Raw genomic sequence first — 24,346 nt, forward strand, 5'->3', positions numbered from 1 at the left:
TTGTTTGCACCAGCAAAGTAAGTGGAAGTTTAAAAAAAACATTTGTGACTATATTACAGAAACATTACCAGAAAAGAAAGGTTGAGCAATATACTTAAGTCCTATATAACTAAAATGTCATTTTTAATAGTAAACTAACGCTGCATTGTCTCCAGATATGCCAGTTTCCATGAGACAGCCAAGGCTGATGCCGTGCTGGGCTATTTGATTGCCTTCCTGGTGCTGCTGGCCACAATCAAACTGTGGCACCTGCTGAGACTCAACCCGAAGCTACACATGATCACAGGAACGCTCCAGCGAGCCTGGGCTGATATCTCCGGCTTCCTGGTGGTCATGACCATCATGTTTCTGGCCTACTCGATCGCTGTGAGCAGTTTCCCACACTGCAAGAGATCATGGTTTTCTTTTTCTTTTGTTGACATTCTGTGAACACAACCCCTCCAAAATCATATCATAATAAGCCTTAGATGCTACAAAAATACAATAGCTCCCCTAAGGGTTTTGAGAACCATTTTGATGACATCACAGCTACCTGATAGATCAATCATTTATAAATTAAAGTCTAATATAAGGAGGGGTTGCAAAAGTATAGGTATACAATAGTATTGATTAAATATAACTAATTCTATATGTTATAAATAGTGTATGGTTTTCTTTATTATATGCCATGGTTATCTGAAAAGAAATATTAAAAAAAATAAATGAAAAAGGATGTTAAATAACAAAACTTGGTACAACAATTACAAGTGCATATATTTATTTTTTCTTTTTATTTATATATATTTTTTCTTTATTATTATTATTATTATTATTATTATTATTATTATTATTATTATTATTATTATCCATCTTTCCATCCATCTTTTTAACCGCTTTCTCCTCACAAGTGTCGCAGGGATGCTGGAGCCTATCCCAGCTGGCTTCAGGCAGTAGGCGGGGTACACCCTGAACTGGTTGCCAGCCAATCGCAGGGCAATTATTATTATTATTATTATTATTATTATTATTATTATTTATTTATTCTTTTCTTTTTGCAAAAGCATTTTGCTAGGCCTTTTACTTTTTTTTTTACTCTGTAGCACTTTGAGATTGTTGAAATATAAAGTGCATTCAAATAAAATTTATTATTATTATTAGTAGTATTATTATTATTACTATTATTGTCATCATTACTATTAAAATGCAGGCTTTGCTGCACATCCAATCAAATGCACAAGTAGTCAGCCAACCACTAGGGGGCTAACACATGGTTACAGCTTCATTAAGAGGACAACATAATAAGTGATAATAGCATATTATTCAGTAGCCCTTGGTAAAAAAAAAATTATTCTTCTGTAAATCTCATTTGTTAGTTAGCATTTATTCTAAAATGAAATACAATTTAGAGTTTAATTTTGAACTGAAAACTGTCTAAATATTGTTTGTTGAATATTGGTTGACTGCGATTGGCTGGCCACCAGTTCAGGGTGTACCCCGCCCACTGCCCGAAGCCATCTGGGATAGGCTCCAGCACCCCCGCGACCCTTGTGAGGAGCAAGCGGTTCAGAAAATGGATGGATGGATGGATGGATGGAAAATTGGTTGAGTAAAAGTACAGATGTTTTCCCTTCAATAGGGTGATTTTACTAATCATGGTTACAATATGGATCAAAATAATTGTGATCATCATTTGTGCAGCCCTAGCCTATATATATTGTTTGCATTCTGTTTTTCAGTCTAACCTGATGTATGGGTGGAAGCTGTACTCCTATCGCACTCTATTTGATGCTGCCCAGACTATGGTCAGCCTTCAACTAGGCATATTTAACTATGATGAGGTAAAAATCGGGTTCACTCAGCTTGTGACATATAATAGCTGCATCTTAATATGCACGATCATGATCATTTTTTATTTTTGTAATTTTTTTTTTTAATCTGAAAGATTCTGAATTACAACCCGATCCTGGGGGCCTTCCTCATCGGCTCCTGCATCGTGTTTATGACGTTTGTGGTGCTCAACCTCTTCATTTCTGTCATCCTTGTGGCGTTTAGTCAAGAACAGATACATCACAAGGTAAACCCCCTCTGAGTCAATGTAGCTCTGTCCTGATACTGGCACTGAATTGATTTTGATTCATTGCAGCCATCTGAGGAGGAAGAGATTGTGGACATGATGATGATGAAACTTTGCAGTCTGTTTGGAATCAAATGCAAGAGTAAGCAAGGCGACGATGGCCTGACTGACAAGGCCGGACTTTCATGTGCTTCAAATAACGGAATTTCCACAATTTCTCCAGGGCGTGATGACAAGGTTGCTCTACTTTAGTCAACATTATAATAATGCTGTAACACTGTGTGTGCTTTGCTCTGTTTTTGATTTTCATGGTTTGCTTCATTCGTGCCACTGTGCCATGTTGACTTCATGTCAGGCCCCTTGCAAGTGTATGTTATTTATCAACTATATTCTTCTTATATGTCTAATGGAAGTAAACCTGAATTAATTAGACAATGTAGGGATCGATATGTATCGTATGCATTGAAGCACTGCTTTTAAGCTGCTGTATTTTTAAAGCCAAATTGAGCGTGATTCTGTTGTTGAGAATATTTGCTAAAAGTGCATCGCTGAATTCCTGAAAATGTTGTTGTCATTCTGTAAACCGCTAACTTTCACTTCTTCAGTAGAGTAAATTGTATTCACCAATAATCGATGGCTTTATTGTGCAACACACACAAAGAAAAAACTGCTGAAAAGATATGAACACACATTTAAGCACAAGCAATATTTGTATTTGAGATGTATTTTACAAATATGTTAGGCTTATGCTAAAATAAAGGAAAGTGAAACAGGAATTAATATGAAAGTTTTATTTATCTACTTCACCTAGTTTATTAAACACTGACTTGCAGTCTTTTAAGCGTTCACTACACAACTTGCCAAAATTCTAACCTACAAGTGTGGTGTAAATATAAATTAGAAAGAAATTTTTGGCTTTATCACTTCAATTTTTCATGTTTCATGAAACAATGGCACAGCATATGGACTGCACAATGAATACAGTATTGGGAAACAAATCAAACCGCGTTAGATTGCGCAAGTGTACCTAATGTTGGTGGTGTGACGTATTGCGTCACCCGGGTGGGCGTGGCTCCCGTTGCCAATGGCATGGGGTCCTTGTGGCTTGGGAGGGCGGTCGGAGGGGCGGAGATGAAGGCGAGAGCGACGATGTGTGATCACTATTCTCGAGTGAGAGGGCAGACACAAACACTGGCCACGTTTGGCAAGCTGGAACGACGTGGGCGCGGCGGCGTGAGCACAAGTTGGGACACTTTTTTTTTTTTGTAACACCCTCTCTTTTTCCTCACACCGTCGGTCAGTGAAGAGCGTACAGTGACGTCACGCCCTTGACCTACAGTGCCTGGCTTCCGCCCTCTTGAGGGATTGCGATGCCCTCTGACTTTGTCGCGCTTTTCAGCGGGGAGCTCGACCTCAATTTGCCCGGATTCCTTTGCTCCAAAGGTAACAACTGTCGCCACGCTTTATTGTTTAGTTTTTGGGCTTGACACCTGTAGTGGAAAGCCCACCCGATCACACCAGTCAAACCAGTTTAGGGTTATTTGACTGAAAAGCAATGCAGTTTGGACACGGGTTGACCCATAAACATCAGCGTGTAATCGGCATGGGGGCTGAACAAGCCCCCAGGTAGGTTAACAATTCGCAGCACTTGTATTACTTTCTATGATAGTTGAACGGCTGTCTTAACTATAGTGATGTATTTTCCACTAGTGTACTGCATTGTGTTAACTAGTAGGACAAATTGCATGCTACCGGTGAGGCAAAACTGTGCACTAGTTGTTGTAACTAGTTATATTAGTGAAATGCTACTAGTAATATGTTAAATGTTAACACATAATAATACAAGCAGCAAACAGTTGGCAGCATGTGCACAGTTTTGTCTCACTCATAGTGATGAGTAGTTGACGTAGATGACAGTTGTTTACTACTAAATACTATAATGATGAAATTATACTAGTTCATATTTAGCACATAAAGCCATACACACTCAAAGTCACAGATATAACCGTTTGTAATGTGAGGAAGGTGACGCCAAATGGACAATAATAATAATACCAGTTCTTTACATCAAACTTTCGTTGTTTTAGTAGTGCAAAATAATTTCTTATCTGGTTAATCAATAGGGTAATTGGTTGGATAGTCGATTCTAAACATATTTGATATCTGCAGCATCACTTACTAGTAAGATCTTTTTCCAACTACCAGGTTTGTAATAGTAATTGATTTTTTATTATGACTTTTTTCCCCCCCATTTTGACTTTTGTTTTTCAAATTCTTTTAGTGCACTGTTAGTTTTTTTTTTAAATGCTTCATTTGAGTTTATCTGTTTGTTTGTTTTTGTTTTGTTTTTGTTTTTTAATAAATGGGGCATTTGTCAAGTTCAAAAAAAAAAAAAGGTGAAAAAGTTTCTCGTAATAAAGTTAAGTACAATTCCCAAATGATGATTTAACATTCCTTCCTTGCGGCCACACACTAATGCTGAAATAATTACATTTATAAACAGTCTGGAAGCTCATTTATGAAATTAATTGACAAAGACAAAAACAAAGTACATTTCCGCTAGGGCAGCACGATATTGGAAAATCATGCGATATGCAATATAGTTGCTGAATGTAGCGATATCGATATTAATGCGACATTTAACATGAACCTAAAGAAATTATGTCTAATGAAAGAATTAAATTTTTTCATGCAGCAAAATCAGCAAACTCGATATATTCTTAGTTAATTAATAGTAATGACCTCTCGATAATGTTCAACTATTGGATGGCAGTTAGCGGCTGACTGGTCAAATTCACATAAACGAATAAACTTCCACATGAAACTTGTTGCATGTCTTTGCTATATGCATATTGCATGGGCCAATATTGCGATATCGATATTTTTTTCGATATATTGTGCAGCCCTAATTTCCGCTACAATTCTAGTTTTCTAACACTACTATGCCCAAACAGTAGTGCATGCCTAGTCACCTCTTCTACTAGTGGCGCCAAAATACCCACTAGTAGTTTTGCCAACTCTTGAAGCCGCAGAGCATGCTTGTACGTGGATGGATTTAAAATGTTTTATGAAAAGCCGCTTTCAAAAAGGGCGAGGGCCGACAAAGGCTTAGTGCGAATGTGATTCACAGGGTCAATTAGTTTGAAACCTTTTTGGATGCCACACCTATTTAATTGAGTTCTTTTTACCAAGATGAATAATACCAAGGTAGTATTCTGCAGCAGGGCTCCATACTGTCCCGAAAAGGTGGCATTTTGCTCCTAAAATATTGAGACAGTGCAAGTACATTTTTCATCTAGTCGTGCCAGTGTGATCAGTGAATTTGATGACTATCTGAAAAATATATTCTTGAATATTTTTGTTGTTGTTGTTGCTGAAAATAAGCTTGCATTTTTCAGAAATAGAATGAAAATGAATGCAACATCAACCTAATGGACATCTAAAACATCTTCCACAGTAAACGTTTAAGCATCCCAGCTTTCCGTGTGTTCTGTGAAGTTCTCGATTTCAAGAGTATCTATCTCTAAATAATTTTCTGATATTGACACCCAAGCAAAGGCTGGTCAATCATTAAAGGGCTGGTTGCGCAGTGTGTGTGTAAACCCTGGCTTAAATTGCTATCTTAATATTGACACTGCTGTGTTAAACAAACTGGCAGGCATGTGCTTCGAAATACTTGATTTCCTAGAAAAGTTGTTGATATCTGATGTTGGGAAAAAACAAATTGTGGTAAATCATCAGATTTGACCTCACATGACTGTATTTCTGCCATCAATCTGATAAGCAATCTGAATGAAGTTTGCTTAAGAAACATTAGTGCCTTGTATGATGACACTGTGGTTTGCTTCGACAAACATGACTTTCTGTAATGTGCGTTCGTCTAAGAGTGGCACGTGAAAGCGATATGAGCCTAAACTGACTACTCCAGTACAGGCTGAGATCTTTACATACTTTGTATTTTCTCAGTGTGAATCTGAATAAGATTCGTCCTTTAGTAAAATTCTTGGCTTTAAGTCGTACAGGCAAAGTTTTATGCCAAAGAACGTGCGGTGGGGGTTTGTTCGCCATCTCGACCTTCTTTTGAATCTCACTGATGTAATCATTGACTTTAAACAAACTAGTAAAAAGACAAATCATGTTCGGGTCAAAATATCACCTGCTGTGGTATTTACTGCACACTTGTTTGTGACTTTGTTTCAGCCGCATGTTTGAATATACGAGTGGATTAACCTGTTATGGACACGCTTGGACAATGTGTACTATACAAAGGAAACTTTAACGGTCGAACACAGTCCCTTTGCGGGATGCTCATCAACCTCGGATTCTGTTCAAATGTAACTGTTAGGTAGAAAAATCTGCAGATGTTTGCTTATATTAAATCGTCCATCTGATTAATTGCCTTAGTTTTAATGATCGGTAGATTGAGAAGCCAAAATTTAGATCACAATTAAATTGCCAAGTGCTAGTTTGACATCAACTTCTGTGTATTACAGCAGAGGGTAGGGCTGTGCAATTAATCGAAATTCAATTACAATTTCAATTTTTACACTTCACAATTACAAAATCAACATAATCGTAAAAAAAATATTATTAATACTAATTTTTGAGTTGTGTAAATTTACACATTTGCACCTTTTTTTTAATTTTAAAATAACTCATTTAATAAATTTTGTTCCATCCAAAAGGAACCTGCATAATTGTAGTGTTTAATAATTTAAAAAATTAATAATTTAATTTGTCTTAATATTTTTTTATTTGTTTTTTACGTTTAAACATTTTCTTGTTTTGTACCAAAAAAATAAAAAAAATAAAAAATAATCGTCCTACTAAATAGTGCACATGCTACACTCCAACTTCAAGTTTTTGTCAACATAAATTAATTAATTAATATTGATTATAAATATATATTATTATAAATTCTGTTTGGTCCAAAAGGAATTTACGTAATAGTGTTTCTATTTTTTTTATTTGTCTTAATATTTTTAAACGTGTGAACATTTTCTTGTTTTGTACCAAAAAATAAATCATCATCATCATCATCATCATCAACATCATTTTCATTTATTTCAGGCAATAGTGTTTGATCGTATGAATAATCGTGATTTCAATTACTGTACTGCCAAAATAATAATTTTTTTTATTTTTTTATTTATTCATTATAATTATTTTTTTTCCATAATTGAGCAGCCCTAGCAGAGGGTGATGTGAGGCCAAAATGGCCGCCTCCAGAGATGCAGAAAAATGGATGGCAGTCAATGTTAAACATTTCTTGACAATATGTTATATGTGACCTCACTCGTCTAAACATGACATTCTGATTAATATTACATTTGTGGAATATGAGTTATGAAGAAAAATCCAGCTGTTTTTAATCCATTTCAGGAAGTGGCCATTTTGCCACTTGCTGCCGACTGAAGATGACATCACAGTTGCTCAGGCAACGACCAATTACAGCTCACCTGTTGTGGCAACTGTGATGTCATTTTCACTTGACAGCAAATGGTAAAATGGACGCATTCTGATTTTGATAAAAAATAAAAATAAAAATAAAATACTGGATTTTACTGCTTAACTCATATTACATTTACACAATATTAACCAGAATATTGTATTTAGACTAGTGGGGCTGCAGAGAACATACTATTGTCAAGAATCTTTGGGGGCGGGTTGACTTCCCCTTTAAATAATGTTTATATTCTTAACAGCCACACAAATGTGAAAAATTAACCACGTTAAAGCAATAAAACACCTGTAACTTTAGTGATGAATGAGGAAGACCTTAATAAAAGACCACATGCATCAAATTTTTTAACAACCGTTAAATATGTAAAGAGAAAAGTCATTTGATTTTTATTTTTATTTTTTTCAAGAATATTTTTCGAGGAAAGTTTTATTGGTTTTCAAATTATACAACATTTCAAAATGTCAAGGTTCCGCTGTCGAAGTGTATCCAATTTTATAGAATAGTTTTATGACAACTAAATTAGGCCATCACCAGACTCCAATTTATGCTGGTGGTCAGAAATTGTGCCTTAAGTGTTGTCCATTTTCTCCAGGCCACCAGCTGCATGATGTTTGTGATGTGAAAGAAGCTGACTTGTTTCGGCTCATAATCATGTTATTTTCCTTTGAACAGCATTTGTTTTGATGGAAAGTGTTGCTTTGAATGTGTTGGATCTATGTCAACTCCTCCTCCTCCAAGATTCAACTTATGTTGAGTAGTGTTGCATGTCATTTGTAACCAACTCTGAGTAAGCTGACATGGACATTTTGAATGTGCACAACTTAAGTTTATGTCCCATATGGATAAATGTTCATATCATATGACATTGGATTTGTCAATCGGCTGTGAAAAACCCAGAGCAGCTGTGAGATCTAGCATCTAGGCCTCACGTTTCCCTCCGCAGCAAGATGCATCTGATGTCATCAACTATCAATGCAAACAAACAATACAATACAATAAAAAATGTCTCACAATTATTTTGGAACTTTTAACTTTTAAAATAATAAATGTGTGTTGTTTAAAAAAAAAAAAAAAAACATTTTCCCTCGTAGAAAATAATACGAAAAACATAAATTGGAAATATATTTACTAGTAAAAATTGTAACCTTGACTGTGATACAAGCATGAAAAAGTAATGGCCTCCATTTTAGTACTGGCAATGAAGTGGAAAAAATAATATTTACGGTATGTTAAAAAAAAATAAAATAGTGCAAATAAAGTGGGCTTGGCTTGGTCCTGCTCTATTTTTGGCTTTGGACAAAAAAAAATTGGAACACACTGTTTGTTTGATGTAAACTTCAGGGACTATTTTCTCTTCATACCCCTGTTGAAAGATCTTTTGGAATAAAAAATATTAGGCCACATTGATTTGTTATAGCCTAGGTTAATTTCGGATGTCTTGTATATGAATCCCAAAGAGAATGTTTGGCTTTGTTTTTATCATTAAAATATATTGAGGATTGTGTTAATATTGCTCAACATTTTAAATAGTGTCATTATTCATCCATCCATTTTCTTGACCGCTTATTCCTCACAAGGGTCGCGGGGGGTGCTGGTGCCTATCTCAGCTGGCTCTGGGCAATAAGCGGGGGACACCCCGGACTGGTTGCCAGCCAATCGCAGAGTGTCATTATTATTTGTTTTTATTTTTCAGGAAGAAGAAAACATTGATTAAAATCGGAAATCAGATTTTTTGGGGGGGAAAAAAATCTGATATTTTATTTTACGGCCATATCACTTTGCCTTAACACAGACTTGTACTTTATTAAAAACAGGAAAGATGGATAATTATCTGGTGTGATGCTGAGCCAAAGGACAGTTAATCGTTTATTTTCACCTTGACCTCGTTTGTACGCATATTTGATATTAACTGTGGTAGAAATTAACCCAGTTGCTTTGCAGTCGTTTCTTAAAAACAATTTTTAATAATAAAAATAATGAATTGCTTGTAAGGCAAAGAGACTCCTCTGTTTATATAACCAGTTGTGAAACAATAACTGAATATTCATAGTTCTGTAAAATCTCAATGTCATGAACACTGAATATCTGCCCTTGGGCTTATTCCCATTGTTGTACGCCACTTAAGGGGATTAATGTTGATTTATGATGCCTCTAGAGATGAGATGAAGCCCTTATTTAATTGTTTGTGGTCTTTCAAGATGTGTAAACATTTGGGATACCTAACGGGAGCATAGATAGCTGCCATATTTCAATACCCTTTTTTCCATCTTTCCATTTTTGTGTGTGATCAACTGGCAGCCAGACGAGATGTGATCTAACAGCCTTGTGGGCCTAGCAGTAAAAGTCGTAGCAGTTGAAAGAAGAGTGTTGTTTAATACTATTGTTGACTTGTAAGGGGATAACCATCAAGATAATCCTGTTTCTGTTTTCAAAAGGGAGGGGGGAGGGCATATGTGGGCACTGTCCCACTTTCTAAAAAACTTAGACGAGGTGTCAGAAAAGTACTAGGAATGGTGTTTTTCTTCCCCCCATTGAAATGAATGGAAATACCATTAATCTGTAATCTGGAGTTAATGAAGCAGAATAGGTTTATATAAAATATACTGAATAGGTGCAAATGATTGCCAGGCAGACATTACTAACTGAATTGAAATCATTCTGACAACGTAGACAACATAACCCATGCAATTTGATGAGTAAATACAGCGTCATGGGTGATGGCACCGTCATTTTGCCTCATGATTCATGAAACAAAATGACAGTGCCATCACCTATCCGTTCGTGGTAAGTCTAAACCTGATTCAGTTTGACTCGTGATTCATATTTCAGAATGAATATTTCAATCATTAACCGGAGTTATTCGATCTTGACCAGCTCAAGAGTGTGTCAACACACTCAGCCATGTCACTAGGCTGGGACTTTCACTTACAATCAGCGTTGGCTATTTGTGAACCTTTTAACTAGAAAATTGAGAATCAGCTTGAATGGGTTACTACTTGTACTTTTGTTGAAAAACATGTCAGAGTCCAAAAAAAAAAGAAAAATCCAATTTGATCATAATAGTAACTTGAGCCAACTTATATAGTACTTTACGCCATATGTTGTCCAAAGCGCTTTACCAATCCTCATATTCACTTTTTTGAAAACAATGGATGGATGGATGGATGGATGGATGGGTGGATATTGGCATGCACGCGGACGCGTTAACGCAGCCACGCCAGCCTGCGATGAGATTTTCCTTTTTAGTTTAAAATGAGTTTCGCGTTTAGAATAATTTAGTGTTGTTGTTTTGGCATGGATACGGCCAACAATAATCCTTTTTGTTCTCATTGAAGAATTTATTGCTAGCTCACCGCTTGGCCTGTTTCATTCTGCAATGCTATAATACGTCACACATACTGATACGTGAGTGTTGCTGTCATGTGCTGGAGGTTGGATCCCAAAGCGCAGACACAAATAAGATTTTAACTATTTATTCACATCAAGAGGCGTAGAACAAACTTGACTAGATGAGAAACAAAGAGAGTTGCACAGAGGGACAGAAAGCAATAATCCGGCAAAACACACAATTCGCAGACTGCTCCTACAGACAGTGAATCGATCTGATTGGTTCTAGCAAGTAAAGGACTAAAGAACAACATCACATAGGTCCAGACATCACCTAAAGGATTAAAGAGCGACATCACATAGCCTAAAACTAGTTGAAACTAGATGATGGTTACATCAGTTCAAAACAGACAGTTCAGACAGGTCAAAACAGACAGACATGATGAACTCAAACTCATACTTAACCCAGGCGTGACCCCAGACATGACAGTTGCCAGCCAAACATTCCTCTATGATAATACATACGACCCGTACATATGACCCGTTTGACTCATATATGAATATTCTGATTCAGCGTTCGTTTTTATTCTGATTTGCTTCTCTATTTGAGTCACCACCGATTCACGCACAGCCCAATTGAACACATTCTAGTTATCAACCAAAACATATATTTTTACATCCTCTACCAGTTATGGGGTACAAAATAGAGCCAACTTTGTGGTTGGACATAAAAAAGTGCAGCACAGGACACATCTGGGATGGAATCACACATGCTATGAATGCTATGAAAGCAAATTCCAATTGTGCCACCGCAGTAACAATAGGCCAGCAACAATTTATGTAATGCGTTTTCATTGCTCTTTTGTACACTGCTGCGTTGTAGGCAATTTGACAAGCCTCAAACCTGAAGCAGACATACAATGTCTCTATTGCAATGTCGGAAAATTATCCTTAATAATTCATTTCACTAATAAAAGCAGAAATTTGAGCAGCCACAATATTAGAAATGTGTTAAATGTTTTTTTTTGTTTTTTGTTTTTTTTAAATAAAGGATTTTGGAATTTTAGCTCACAGGAAGCACTCTGTGCTCATAGACCGGAGACTTGCTCGTGGAGTGGGTTCGATCCCCGGGATGGCCGCCACCGATTACACACTAAACTATAAGATGTAGTTTAGTTTCATAGTAGCTAGCCTAGTAGTTGATTTTTAAGTTAGTTAAGTAGGGGTGTTAAAAAAAAAATCGATTCGGCGATATATCGCGATACTACATCGCGCGATTCTCGAATCGATTCAATAATCGGCAGAATCGATTTTTTATTTTTTTATTTTATTTTATTTTATTTTTTTTAGGATTCACACCTTGAGCATGGAAGAATGTTATATGAACGGAACATTAAGCCTTAATATTTTATTTTAATGCTGTTCAAACATGAAACAGATTACAACCTCTATAAGACTGAAATTTCAGATAAATAAATAATACATTTTCATATAAATCTTACACTCTACAAGCTTACTGATTAGTATTTTCTAAATTTGAATGAAAAAAAATCGCAACAATCGACTTATAAATTCGTATCGGGATTAATCGGTATCGAATCGAATCGTGACTTGTGAATCGTGATACGAATCGAATTGTCAGGTACTAGCCAATTCACACCCCTAGTTAAAACAAAAGAAGGGTGACAAATAGATTACGATCCGGGCCTAAGTCATTATTGAGGTCTCACCAGACTGTTTTTCACTATTGTTGTTCATTGTTAACTAAATATTGTTTTATAACATATACTGGATGTTTGTCTCATGATAACTACATTTTACATTCATTCAGGCTGCTTGTGTTGCTGCTCTTACTAATCAAGTCATGATCATTTTATCATTGTGAGCAAGTACAAATGACAGATTTGTCTAATTTACTAATGTCACGTTTCTAAAACAGGTTTGTAAACTTAAAATTTTTGTTTATTTATTTATGTACAGCAGTTTGTCACTGCTGTTTCTTTAAAGTTAAGTGAGAGAGCGAGATAATATTTATGTCCATTTCTTTAAAGTCCTCCATGCTTGATGCCTGTTTGAGCGGCAAATTTGATCCCTCTGCTGTTGCCTCAAGGTTGTGTTTGTTTTGAGATAGTGTCTCACTTACTATTTTATGTTTCTATAGACTGGAATTCTCACTCTTCTCTTGTGACTTAGAGAGTGCCTTAGGATTGAATATGATCATCCGACTGTGAGCTAAATGTTTATTAGTTTTTATTACCCGTTTTTATGTTCTTTTTAATTTCCACTTTGCTTTGTTTTTGTGTGAACCAGAAAATCTGCTTCTCAAATCTGTTGTTGTTGATGTTTTCAAATATTAATTCTCTACACCACGTTTTTTTCCATTCAATTGCCTTGTCCGAGCCAAAATCAATTTGGAAAGATTTCAGTAAATCAAATTATGGAGTACACTAATAGCCGTTGGTCAAAAATTCTCAGCCGAGCCTTTACTGATGCCATGAGAGGAACAAGTCTGCCTCACTTTGACCTCCTGTTTCTAATCAGTTACATGTACAGTATACATATATCATCAAGTTTATTCTTTATTCATATGCCTATATTTTGCCCAAAACAATAATCAGTAAGCCATTTACATTTAAGACAGGTTATTACTTGCTAGCTGGGCACCTCATTTGTATTACGTTTCACAACAATGTCTCCTCAATGTTGACTCAATTAGTGAGTTTGCATTGTGGCTTGATGATGTCATGCTGTTGGCGTATGTGTGCCTTTGTTGCTAAAGTCTTTTCCTGTTTCTTCAGCATCACTTTCCTGTGAATCAGATAGAAATGCCTAGGCTGACGCAAGATTCCGTTTTTGATCAGTTCTATTACACTGTGGCGGTTGCTTGCTTGACTTTGTTGATAGGACTAATACCAGTAGTAGGGTTGTGTACTGTATATATCCAACCTATTCTCGAGAGGTGTGTTTACGTGAGGGTGGCATTTTCTGTTGAGCCAACATGAGTTTGTATGTTGTCCTCTGTAAATAGTTTGAATTCCACTGCTTTCTGAAATTCAGCTTTCATTATGCTTGATGTTGTTTCATACAACTTTGACATAGCGCCTAATTTTCTGAATCGCTTTCGGTATTAGGACCGAGACCCCTCACCATATGGACTGAGACGATTTTTAACGCTTGATTTTTCAGTTTTGTTTTCTTCTTGCACCTTAGTTGTTTGACGTCACTCGACTGTTCTCTGGCCCATTACACACCGAGTAATATGGCTGAAATCAAAGTTGACCCAGGACATAAGCTGTATAAAAAATAGTTGGATGGCTGGATGGACTACTACACATCCTGTACATATTAGTGCATACTACAGTGTTGTGCCTGCTTACCTTGTTTTTGTTATTGTTTTAGTATGACATTCCTTTGTGTTACTTTTAGTCAACATAGTGTATGTGCGGTGTAACCAGAGGTGGGCATCGTCATTGACTGGAATTGATGATTGATGGAAGTGCCCATCTTTTGCTTCAGCACTTTCAGCATATGCTTGATAATACGAAGCTTCACAAAAATACACAGATTGAAAAGGACTGTGTGTACTCACCGCGATCGAAAGAAGTAATCCTGATTCATTTGGTGCTCAGTCTGTGCATTTTTTTCAAGGCTTTGCATTATCAAGCATTTGCTGAAAGTGCTGGTGGGCACTTGCATCAATCATCAATTCCAGTCAATGACGATGTCTACCTCTGGGTGTAACATACATCCTATCATAAAAGCATACCACACATTTAATGTGTTTGGCTTTGTTTCCTTATGTTGGATGGTATGTATTTCTTCACAGGTGAAACATTTTAAAAATGATGGCAATCGATGTTTCATGACCTCATTTAACTTTTGCCAAAGAATGTTTGGCATATTGATTGTGATATGATTGTGTGATATTTCTCATTTTTTATGGAGGTGTGATTACTGTATTTTTTGTATACAACTGTTTTTGTTTATTTTTGTTTTTTGTTCTTTTTTTTTTTTTAACACCTTGACTGGAGACTTTTTCCAAATGTTTTTTTTAGTACATTCCCATTAACATAAGCTTTTTTTTTTCTCTATGATAGTCGATGGACATTCGAAAGAGAAAGATTTCAATAAATGCACAGCCATTTTTTAACGCTACCATTTGCAGGCAAGCCGTCTTAAACATCTATACCACGTAACCTCATTAAGGTTGAGGGTGAGTTGACTAGTGGCCAAGCACACACTGGACTTGTCGCCACCCAATTGCAGCCAGTCTGTATTATTATATACTGAATGCTTATTTTGAGGATCTGACTGATGTACATAATCCAGAAAATATAGACGAAAATAATAATCGAAAACCATATCATTTGAAAGCTAAGGCATACGAACTGAGTTTCTGCTGTGCCTCAATCTGCACCTTTTATCAGCTCATTCTTTGTACTTTGTGGTGGTAATAAAACCATCTTTTATGGTTGCTTTTTGGAACAATTCAAAACTTGGCTAGCTCTTCCACTGTATAACTGCTTGAGAAGATTGATTAGTGTTGAGGTACATTGAGAGTTCCTATGATAATTCCTCCGTCCGAGATGCAACCTTGATGATAAATGGTTAGATGATTGGATGAACCCACTGATGGACTTCATTAATCGTTTGTGAGAAATTTAAGGATCAACGTTTAAACTTAAGTAAATTTAACCGGAATAGAGAATAGATTGTTTAACTTGATAACAGGGGGAAAATACAGAAATTAATCTTGAACAGTTCATCAAGTTATTTTAGTCATGCGGTTGTGTCCCTAAAACATCATTTGAAGGGAGCTTTACAAATTCGGATACTTTGAACTGTTTCTTCAGATGAATTATTGCATTTAGTTTCCTCGCCAGATTGATTTCAACTTGTCCGGTGATATGTGTTGCTATGGAGCCCCTAGCAGCCATCATGTAGGCTTGGCTGTAAACATTTCAGGGTTGTTGCACAAGCTTTGCTGCAGACACCAGCCCCAATGTATTGACACAGTGATCTTTTAATCACTTGACAAATTAGGCAAGATACCAAAGTTGAATAAAAAAAAAAAAAAATGGCTGTCTTTCTGCTTGACAAAAATCATGCTAACCTATCGGGCAACTTGAAGTGGAGACATGGTTCCATAATCATTGTATACAAGTCTGGGGAGAGCGAGAGGTAGGTAGAGTGGAGGAGGGGTTTTAATCAGCCCCCCAAAAACATGCCACACCCTTGCTGTCGGGGCTAGTAAGAGCAAGCAGCAGGAATGTGGACGGAATGAATGGGAGTGTGAGTCCTGCCAGTCACATGGTGAGTGTTTTTTTTTTTTTTTTTTTCCCATCCTGCACGTCTTACCATAACTCAGCATGACACAAGGTACGATGATGAAATAATGACTAGTAATACTTGCCTGCATGTTGTTCTGTGCATTACTGAGTGCAATGCGAACTATGCTTGTTGAAGCAAAGACATCTGATTTTACCTACATGAGCAACAAGCCTTTCTAAATCTGTTAAGTGAGTATAAACTTTGTGATGAAGATTACAGTCGTGGTCCTCCGTGGTGAGAAGTCTACATAACATCATCATGACAACTAAGTTCAAATCTAAACATCAAGTGCTGTGGTTTGTTGTTTATACAGTTGACGTGAAAGGGTGCGTGTTTTTGTCACGTGCGAATGAAGAATTACACTCTGTCTGCTTACAAGGAAACAAATATTCAGCAATTTTTACACTCTCAAAACATCCAGGGCCTGTGGAAACACTTTAAACAGTCCAGCCAGTGATGCGAGACCAGAGAGTGGAGGGAAGTGTACATATTTTCTGCCTGTGCGGTTGGCAATGTGTTTACAGGAAGGGCTGCCCACTAGGAGCACATGTTTCTGCATGTGAAGTTTGCGAGTGAGCCCCAAGAAGAAGGGAGCTTTAAACAAAGATGCAGACTTGTGGAGAGTGTTTTTGTATAGGAGGTGGTCGGCATGTGAGCTTGGGAAAAACATTCGATCCCTGAATATACTGTATGGAGTTCAGAATTAAGCCCCCTTTCTGGGAATCAGCATTCCCTGCTCATCTGCTCTGAGCTGTAAAACGGCTTTGGTGAATGATGTAGCACAGGCTGCTTTCAGTATGTCCCGGGTTTGGGTTTTGCATAGTATACACGGTGAGATTTAACAACACAAGAGTTAAGTATCTGACATATACACCAAAACCGCAGGGCTCAGCTGCAAGTAATTAAAGCCAGCAGTTGGCATAAAGAGAGTCGGGCAACTTTAGTGGCTGCTCTTGGTTCATACCATAATATTTGGACGATGAATCAGGCTACTAGTAAATGTGCTGACCAGAGTGGACAGGGAAAAGTGTTGGACAGCTCTGTGTTGTGTCACGATCTGTTTTTGTTCATGCGCCTCAGTTGCTTTGACATTTTGATACGTGTTTGATATCATTTCACTGGACTCAAGTGGACATCTTCACAGACATTATTATCTTAGCTCTCTGTAATTTATTGTTTCAGAAAGGTTTGCTTAGGATAACTAGAATGGATAACACTCCGAGTCACTCAGTTCAGAACTGCACCGCGGCTGAATTATCCTAATTTGGAGCAGCACTACAATTCTGTTACTCCATCAGTTATCGACTATTTTGGTTGGTCAGGACACATGCCATGAAACTGTAATATTCGAAATAGGGGTGTTAAAAAGAAATCGATTCGGTAATATATCACGATATTACAGCGTGTAATTCTCAAATCGATTCAATAGGCGGCCGAATCGATTTTTAAACATCCATGTTTGATGGAAAAATATTCAACAAAACATCTTACTTAGGGTTAGTGTACACAGCTTAATCATGGAAGAATGTTATATTAATGGAACATTAAGCCTTAATGTTTTATTTTAATGCTGTTCAAACATAAAACAGATTAAAACCTGTTTGAAGTTTCGGATAAATACATTTTAATACAAATCTTATAGTGTACAGTACTGATTAGTATCTTCTAAATTTGAGTAAAAAAAATCGCAACAATCGACTTATACTGTAAATTCATATCGGGAGTAATCGGTATCTAATCGAATCGTCACCTATGAATCGTGATACGAATCGAATCGTCAGGTACTAGGCAATTCACACCCCTAATTCGAAGTGAAATGTAAAATTTTCAATTTAAACAATGAAAACATTGTTTCCAACCAAGCCAAAATTGTTTCCATTTTGAAATGAATTAAAATAAAACAATATATCAGGAAGGTGATAAGACCAATGTTCTTTTTAAATGTAAATAAAGAATCACAATAAAGGAAATATATACACTTTTTGTGGGGAATCGGGACCAGGCCATAGTGAAATTCTGTTAATTAATCAATGGCCATTATGAACACATTGAAAAAGAAAAAAATAATCCCCCAAAATTCATCAATTCAAACACTAAACCTCCAATAAGTGTAAAAACAAAAAACGGTGTAGGCTCCCTGCCAGCCCCCGACGTAATGAGATCAACAATGATGTTAAGTTAGCAACATTTACACTTATCACTTTCTGTATTATTTTCTTATTCTGAAAAATAACACCTGTTGCTTCCATTAGCGGACATTGCTTACTTAGCTTTCAGCATAACTCTGATGAAGTATCATCTCTAAAACACTCTAATAATACATTCTGATTCACCAAGTAATAGCTAATGATAACAAGTCACTTGTGTGACGCTATTTACGTCATCAATGACTTACAAAACTAAATTTATAACCTTGTATTCACCCTAAGTATAAGTAGTTCATTAATTCATGTTGTTTTCTACATATGGAACCATTTTCTTTTTAACGGGACAATTGAAAACTGATCAAACTGAACAATATTGTAGTTATTGTTTTGTGTTTGAAAGTGCCCATCGGTTAAATCCCACGTTACACCCTTTTCATCCCCAGATTTAGTGTACGACCTTCTGCCCAGAGAGCTGCAGTTTTCTTCCAACATCCAGCAGAGCCAATTAACCATGAGCCAAAAAAGCGGTGGAGAGGCCGGGCCCACTTCAGCTGTTTTAGCTTCAGGTAGGTTTGTTATTTTTCTTCTTTGAGCAAGTTGTGGCCAATTAACCAAAACAAAGACGTGTATAATTACTGTCTTGGTGGTATTACAGTACATCACTTCATGCATTAAAAAAAACAACAACAACACTTTTGCATTCCATTACGCTGAAGTTTTAAATTTAATGTTTTGATTCTTGGCTGTGTTCAAAATCATTCACTTATTCCCTACTTCATAATTACTTACAGTAACTGAAAACAGATTTCGCTATTCGCAGGCCTACCTTGTCCCTATTCCCTGCAAATAGTGTGGGTACACTGTATTCCCTAACCATTATTATATGTGTAAATTCCAAAAGGTGACTTTCATGACTTAATACCATTTGGGTAAAGCTAGTTTGCATTTGTTTGGCTATATGTGATGTTATGTCAGTTTTTGCTAGCATTTTATTTAGGCTAATGTGCTTGCTAATGATATGCATGTGAAGGTAGTTTGTTGTTTTTCAATGATTTAACTACTGAATACGTTTGTTTATGTAACATTAGTTCATGATTTTGTTAAGTGGATGATGTTGGTGCTTTATGGTCTTCTCCTTTTTAAGTGCTTTGCCACCTTCTTATGGCATTTGTGTCATCGATTGATATGGTTGTTATCAGGGCCGATACCTACCAATTATTAGTAGTCAAGGAGGCCGGATATTTGGATTCTGTCATTTTAAGTAAAAAGGACAATGTAAAAAAAAAAAAAAAAAGAAAAGAAAAAAGCTCCCTATTGTTTACTTTCTACAGTAAATAATTTGCCCCAAAATTTCAAAATAACTGAAATGTTAAACATTCACATATTAATTTTAACTTCTAACAAAACCAAAAGGTGCAGTAAGTTCACAGGGTCGGCAGCATCACTCTTATAATGTTAACTAAATATTTAAATAAAAAGTTCCCTTAGGTTGACAGTTTTAAATTGAGCTCTGATGTTTTTAAGTGGAGTGTATTTTACTCTATGAATATGTTTATGGTATCGCCCAACCTGCACTGCGCTCCTTCGCCAGTCATTTTCTTTTTTTTATGTCAGCTCAATGCTTGATTGCTTTTCAAGTGAACATTGGGCGTTCACTACTTGACAAGATACATCATGGGATACATTGAGGATACTGCAGGGACAATTTATATTACTACACATTGAACAGCACTGCTGTACAAAATGGCAAACTCATTATTTCGTGAATAGTGAGTGATTCTGAACACAGCATGAAAAAAAAAAAAATTAAAAATGTTGCATCCCTGCATGATGTTTGGCAAATGCAAAACATCGATGACTGCAGAAAACAATGGTGGTTGTGTGGTTGGTTGGGGAAAATGGTGCTGCACTCCCCACATTCTTGTCTTTATTCTGGCATTCATGCATACATGGGTTCCACAAAAACATGTCACATGTGGTCAGAAGTAATGATACAACAAGTTGTGGTTTTACTTGAGAGAATATGCAGTTTACAGGTTTTAAAAACTATCATTCATTCATTTCAAAAGTTTTTATAAACTTGTTGGGCTGTTTGATGGTGACTTAGCAACTATTTGTACTAATCCAAAATTTACAGTGTTAGAAATCTAATAATTAGAAATCTCTTTTTCAAAATGTGAGACCTGTGCTGCATGAATTAAAAAAATTAACAATATTATTATAATTTTACATTACTTTAGCAAAGTTTGCAGAAACCCATTAGTCAATTCTACACTACTTCTACAGAGAAATACAGTAAAGGGATTTCCATTCATGTTAACAACCTGCAGATAACATACAGCATCGTTTGTTCTTCTTTTCAAAGTTAAACAGTTGACTGGATCTCCAAAATCACGCAAAGCAGAAAGGTCGCAGTGCACACAAGTGAGCAGGGGGCAAATACTTTGATAGTCTCATTTGAGGAAACAGATGACTCTCAACTTACTACTTTAAAACACAATAAGTCCCTTGAAAATATGACTTGGATTCTGGATTTTTTTTTTAAAGCCATAGTTGCCAAGAAAGACTAATAAAAAGGAAAAGAGAACAATAGACACACATTCCTCTGTAGCTGAGTGATCCAGTGAAACCAGGAGTTTGCCTTATTAAAACAACAATATTTCTCATTCAATCAGTGTATTTAATGTTCAGTAAAATTGTGCTTTTCTTTCACAAACATGATCTCAGACTTGTGCACAAGTCCCGTGAGACTCTACGTGATAAGTGGTAGAAAATGAATGGATTTTGGTATTTTCTTAACATAATCTACAAATTGTACCCCTTTTTCTTTATACAGTACTGCAATAACACATTTTTTAGTATACATTATGATTACATTTCCAGTGGTAGTCTCTCTTTCATGCAACAATATTTGTTCAATGATTGAGAATAATGTTGATGTATTCTGTTGTGCCCCTCCACCCCTTTTTTCTATTAACAGTTTGCTTCACTTGCAAACTCATGAAAAGCCAAACAGTTCGCAATGCCAGCAGCAGCAGCTTTACTTCTTTATAGTCTGCAAGTAGGGCTGGGTGATTAAGGAAAAACTAATTATCACAATTGCAAAGTATCTTGACGAATATTGAAATTACAATTCGTAAAAATGATTATTAATTGATTTACTACCAAAACGCAACTATCGTACTCAAAACTACCATAATGGCCTCATGTCCATTCATCCCTGCACGTGGAACATTTTATTCTTGAATACTCAATTCTTTTTGTCAAGCACAAAATGTAAATATCATGTGAATTTAAAATGTCTTGCATTTCCATTCTGCCTTTGCTACATTGCATCTTTACACATTCAAACCGTACATAAGCATCTTGCTTATCATTTCATCACATTTATTATTCTAATATTATTTGTTGTTTTAGTCAAAACTCTTGGGACTTACGGGGCTAACCTGGGACTTTTCGGTGTCGTACTTCATGGCTTATCATGTGGAAATGTGTGTTGGCACGACCAAAATAGGATCCTTGAATCCTTGAAAACGCAACTGTAAATATAACTTGAAAGAACAACCAGATACTAAATTCGTAACAAATAAGAAATAAGCATATATTAAAATAATAGCAATAAAAAACAAGAACTAAAAATAAATACCGGCTGTTCCTGCTGTGCATGTGTTGGCCTCGTAGGGGCACTATGGTGCCGTGCATGCATGAGTTAAATAGAAGAAGAAAATTGCACTTTTGCTGATTAATATAACACGTTTTTTACAAATTGGGAAAATATATGCCTTTGAATAATTAGATATATCTAAATATTACCTGTATTTACGTGTTCCTACAGCATTTGTGTGTGAATAGTCGTTATTTTTAAGAAATATTACTCCCGAAAGTTAATGCTACGCTCCTGCTAGCGTGTCAATGTGATTTTATACTGACATTACCTATAGCACTGGTGATGTATTTTTTTTTTTTTTTTTTAACAAAGTATGTCTTGTATGTAATTCTTGTTTTACATTAACATTAAGACATTGGGTGTGTCTGAATTTTCGCACTATTCCATATATAGAGCACTATATAGGGGCTGTGCCATTTTGTAAGGGTGTCCAGAGAAATATGTTGTACACTAGTCAAAATTATCCAGTTAACCAATGTTCTTAAAATTGAGGGAAGCCAAAATCAAAATCACAATTAAATTTTGATTAATTGCCCAGCCCTATCTGCAAGTTAACCCCACTCTTTCCCACTTTTCATCAATGGTTTCTAAATTACAGTGTGCAGGCATGCTGGAGCGACTTTTTTTCTTTCTTTCATTTTTTTTTTTTTTTTTAACAAACAAAACATCTTGTGTTTGTTTCTTCAGAAACCTGATTTTTTATTTTTATTTTTTTTTCTGTACACTTTCAGCCCTTATTGCTCATTCGCTGTCTCATTTTTATTCCAGGAAGTTCCCTCTGAAGCAGGGAGGGTCTGCATATAAAATGGTCTGCAGTTCTCTGCTTCATAGGTCAGAAGCTTGTTTATTTTGTCTCTGTGGCTGCGTTCAGTCCCAACCAGGCAAAACAATTTTTTTAAACCTAAATTTCAAGTGCCGATGACTGGCATGCCACATTTTGCTTATGAAGAAATAAATCATTCGCTAGTGCTAATTTGATTGTGTTGGGGGGTTTTCAAACCATTTCCACTTTTTGAATATAAACTGCAATCATTTAAACATGGGGGTCATTACTATATACTGTAAATACATAAAGTTTTAATTGTTGTTGTTTTTTTATAGCCACATCCCAAAATATCATCACTGTTGATTTTCACTACAGTCAGTTGTTTTTACTTTTAAGCCCTTCACTTGTATGATGTGGTCACTAGGGAGGCAGTAGGAGTTGGAGGGGTTCGAGGAGTTGAGACTCTCAGTTGTAGTGGTTATGTTAATTTCTTCTTTAAATTTTGATACAATAATTTTAAGAATTGTCATGACTGTTAATGACTATAAAAATCGTCATTTTTATTTACCTTTTTTTACCTGAAATAATATGAACCAAATAACTTTCATAACTTTAACTTATAAGTAGGGATGCACCAATACCACTTTTTTTCTGAACAACAATACGTACAACAAGAAGGCCTACTCTGATTTCATCGATACTAAGTAGTATAATAATGCCATTACATCAATCTTACAGTAGAGAAAATGTGGTTTATTTTAATCATTGTTATCATACTTTTTAGAGTAACAGCTTGTCGTCACTTATGTGTTAAGACTTCATGTTTTTGCAACAGTCTTCACTTAAATGTTTCCTACAGCACAAGGCTTTTCAGTTCGGCAGTGTTTTGAACACAATGGAGGCACTATTTGAGTACATGCAGTAGGTCAGAGACAATTCTGGTGGTCATAAAAGTAGGAATATTATGCATGTTACCTCTATCACCTACTTCTTTTTAGTATGTGTACAGATGTACAGCTTCGGAACCGATACTGATATCGGTGCATCCCTACTTATAAGCAATGATGTTTTTTGGAGATGCAGGTAGTCATTAGGCGTGCATGCTAGTTGGCCATGCTTCTGTGACTTTCAGATGTCCAGAATGTGGATTATAATACGAGTATTGTTTCCCATAATCAAAAATGTTTTAGAGTTAATCACATCAAGGGATCCAATTAACAGAAATCATTGCAATACAGATAAGAGCCACTAGAAAGGGGGGGACCTTTATGGTTTAAACAACAAAAAAAATATATCAAAAGAAGATTGCTTATTAGCTACAGTGGTGTCTTGATTTACGAGTTTAATTTGTCCTGTGATCACACTCATCTGAAATCATCTTTTCCCATTGAAATGAATGGAAATTTCATTAATCCGTTAGCAGCCTCTTTTATTTTTTTTTAAATTAATTATATTTCTTAACTATTGGCCTTGGCCAACATGCTGATTAATTTAACTGTATTGAGTTGAGTTTGTTGCCACTGTATGGCACATATGTCAAATTTTTGCTCACAAATCAAAGCAAAAAATCTATCGACTGACGTCTCTTGTC

The 24,346-nt window shown here is 36.0% G+C and overlaps 2 protein-coding genes across 5 annotated transcripts in view; both read left to right on the forward strand.

Moving 5' to 3' along the window:
• Nucleotides 1–2,606, forward strand: part of LOC144017105 (polycystin-1-like protein 2) — an 84,159-nt gene extending 81,553 nt beyond the window's left edge. The window contains exons 39-42 of the mRNA XM_077518358.1: nucleotides 156–366; nucleotides 1,716–1,817; nucleotides 1,922–2,053; nucleotides 2,123–2,606. Coding sequence (XP_077374484.1) covers nucleotides 156–366; nucleotides 1,716–1,817; nucleotides 1,922–2,053; nucleotides 2,123–2,305 — 628 coding nt within the window. The 3' untranslated portion in view covers nucleotides 2,306–2,606. The remainder of the gene's footprint in view (nucleotides 1–155; nucleotides 367–1,715; nucleotides 1,818–1,921; nucleotides 2,054–2,122) is intronic.
• Nucleotides 2,607–3,184: 578 nt separating this feature from the next.
• nfat5b (nuclear factor of activated T cells 5b) overlaps nucleotides 3,185–24,346 on the forward strand; it is a 38,999-nt gene continuing 17,837 nt past the window's right edge. For 2 of the 4 annotated variants that reach the window (XM_077518470.1, XM_077518473.1), the window contains exons 1-2: nucleotides 3,185–3,496; nucleotides 18,766–18,888. In XM_077518470.1, the coding sequence (XP_077374596.1) occupies nucleotides 3,424–3,496; nucleotides 18,766–18,888 (196 nt within the window). In that variant the 5' untranslated portion in view covers nucleotides 3,185–3,423. Of the gene's footprint in view, nucleotides 3,497–16,104; nucleotides 16,158–18,765; nucleotides 18,889–22,757; nucleotides 22,821–24,346 lie in introns of those variants that run through there. The other 2 variants (XM_077518471.1, XM_077518472.1) reach the window with 2 other exon arrangements.

This window comes from Festucalex cinctus, chromosome 4 (genome assembly GCF_051991245.1).
Source record: "Festucalex cinctus isolate MCC-2025b chromosome 4, RoL_Fcin_1.0, whole genome shotgun sequence".
Lineage (NCBI taxonomy): Eukaryota > Metazoa > Chordata > Actinopteri > Syngnathiformes > Syngnathidae > Festucalex > Festucalex cinctus.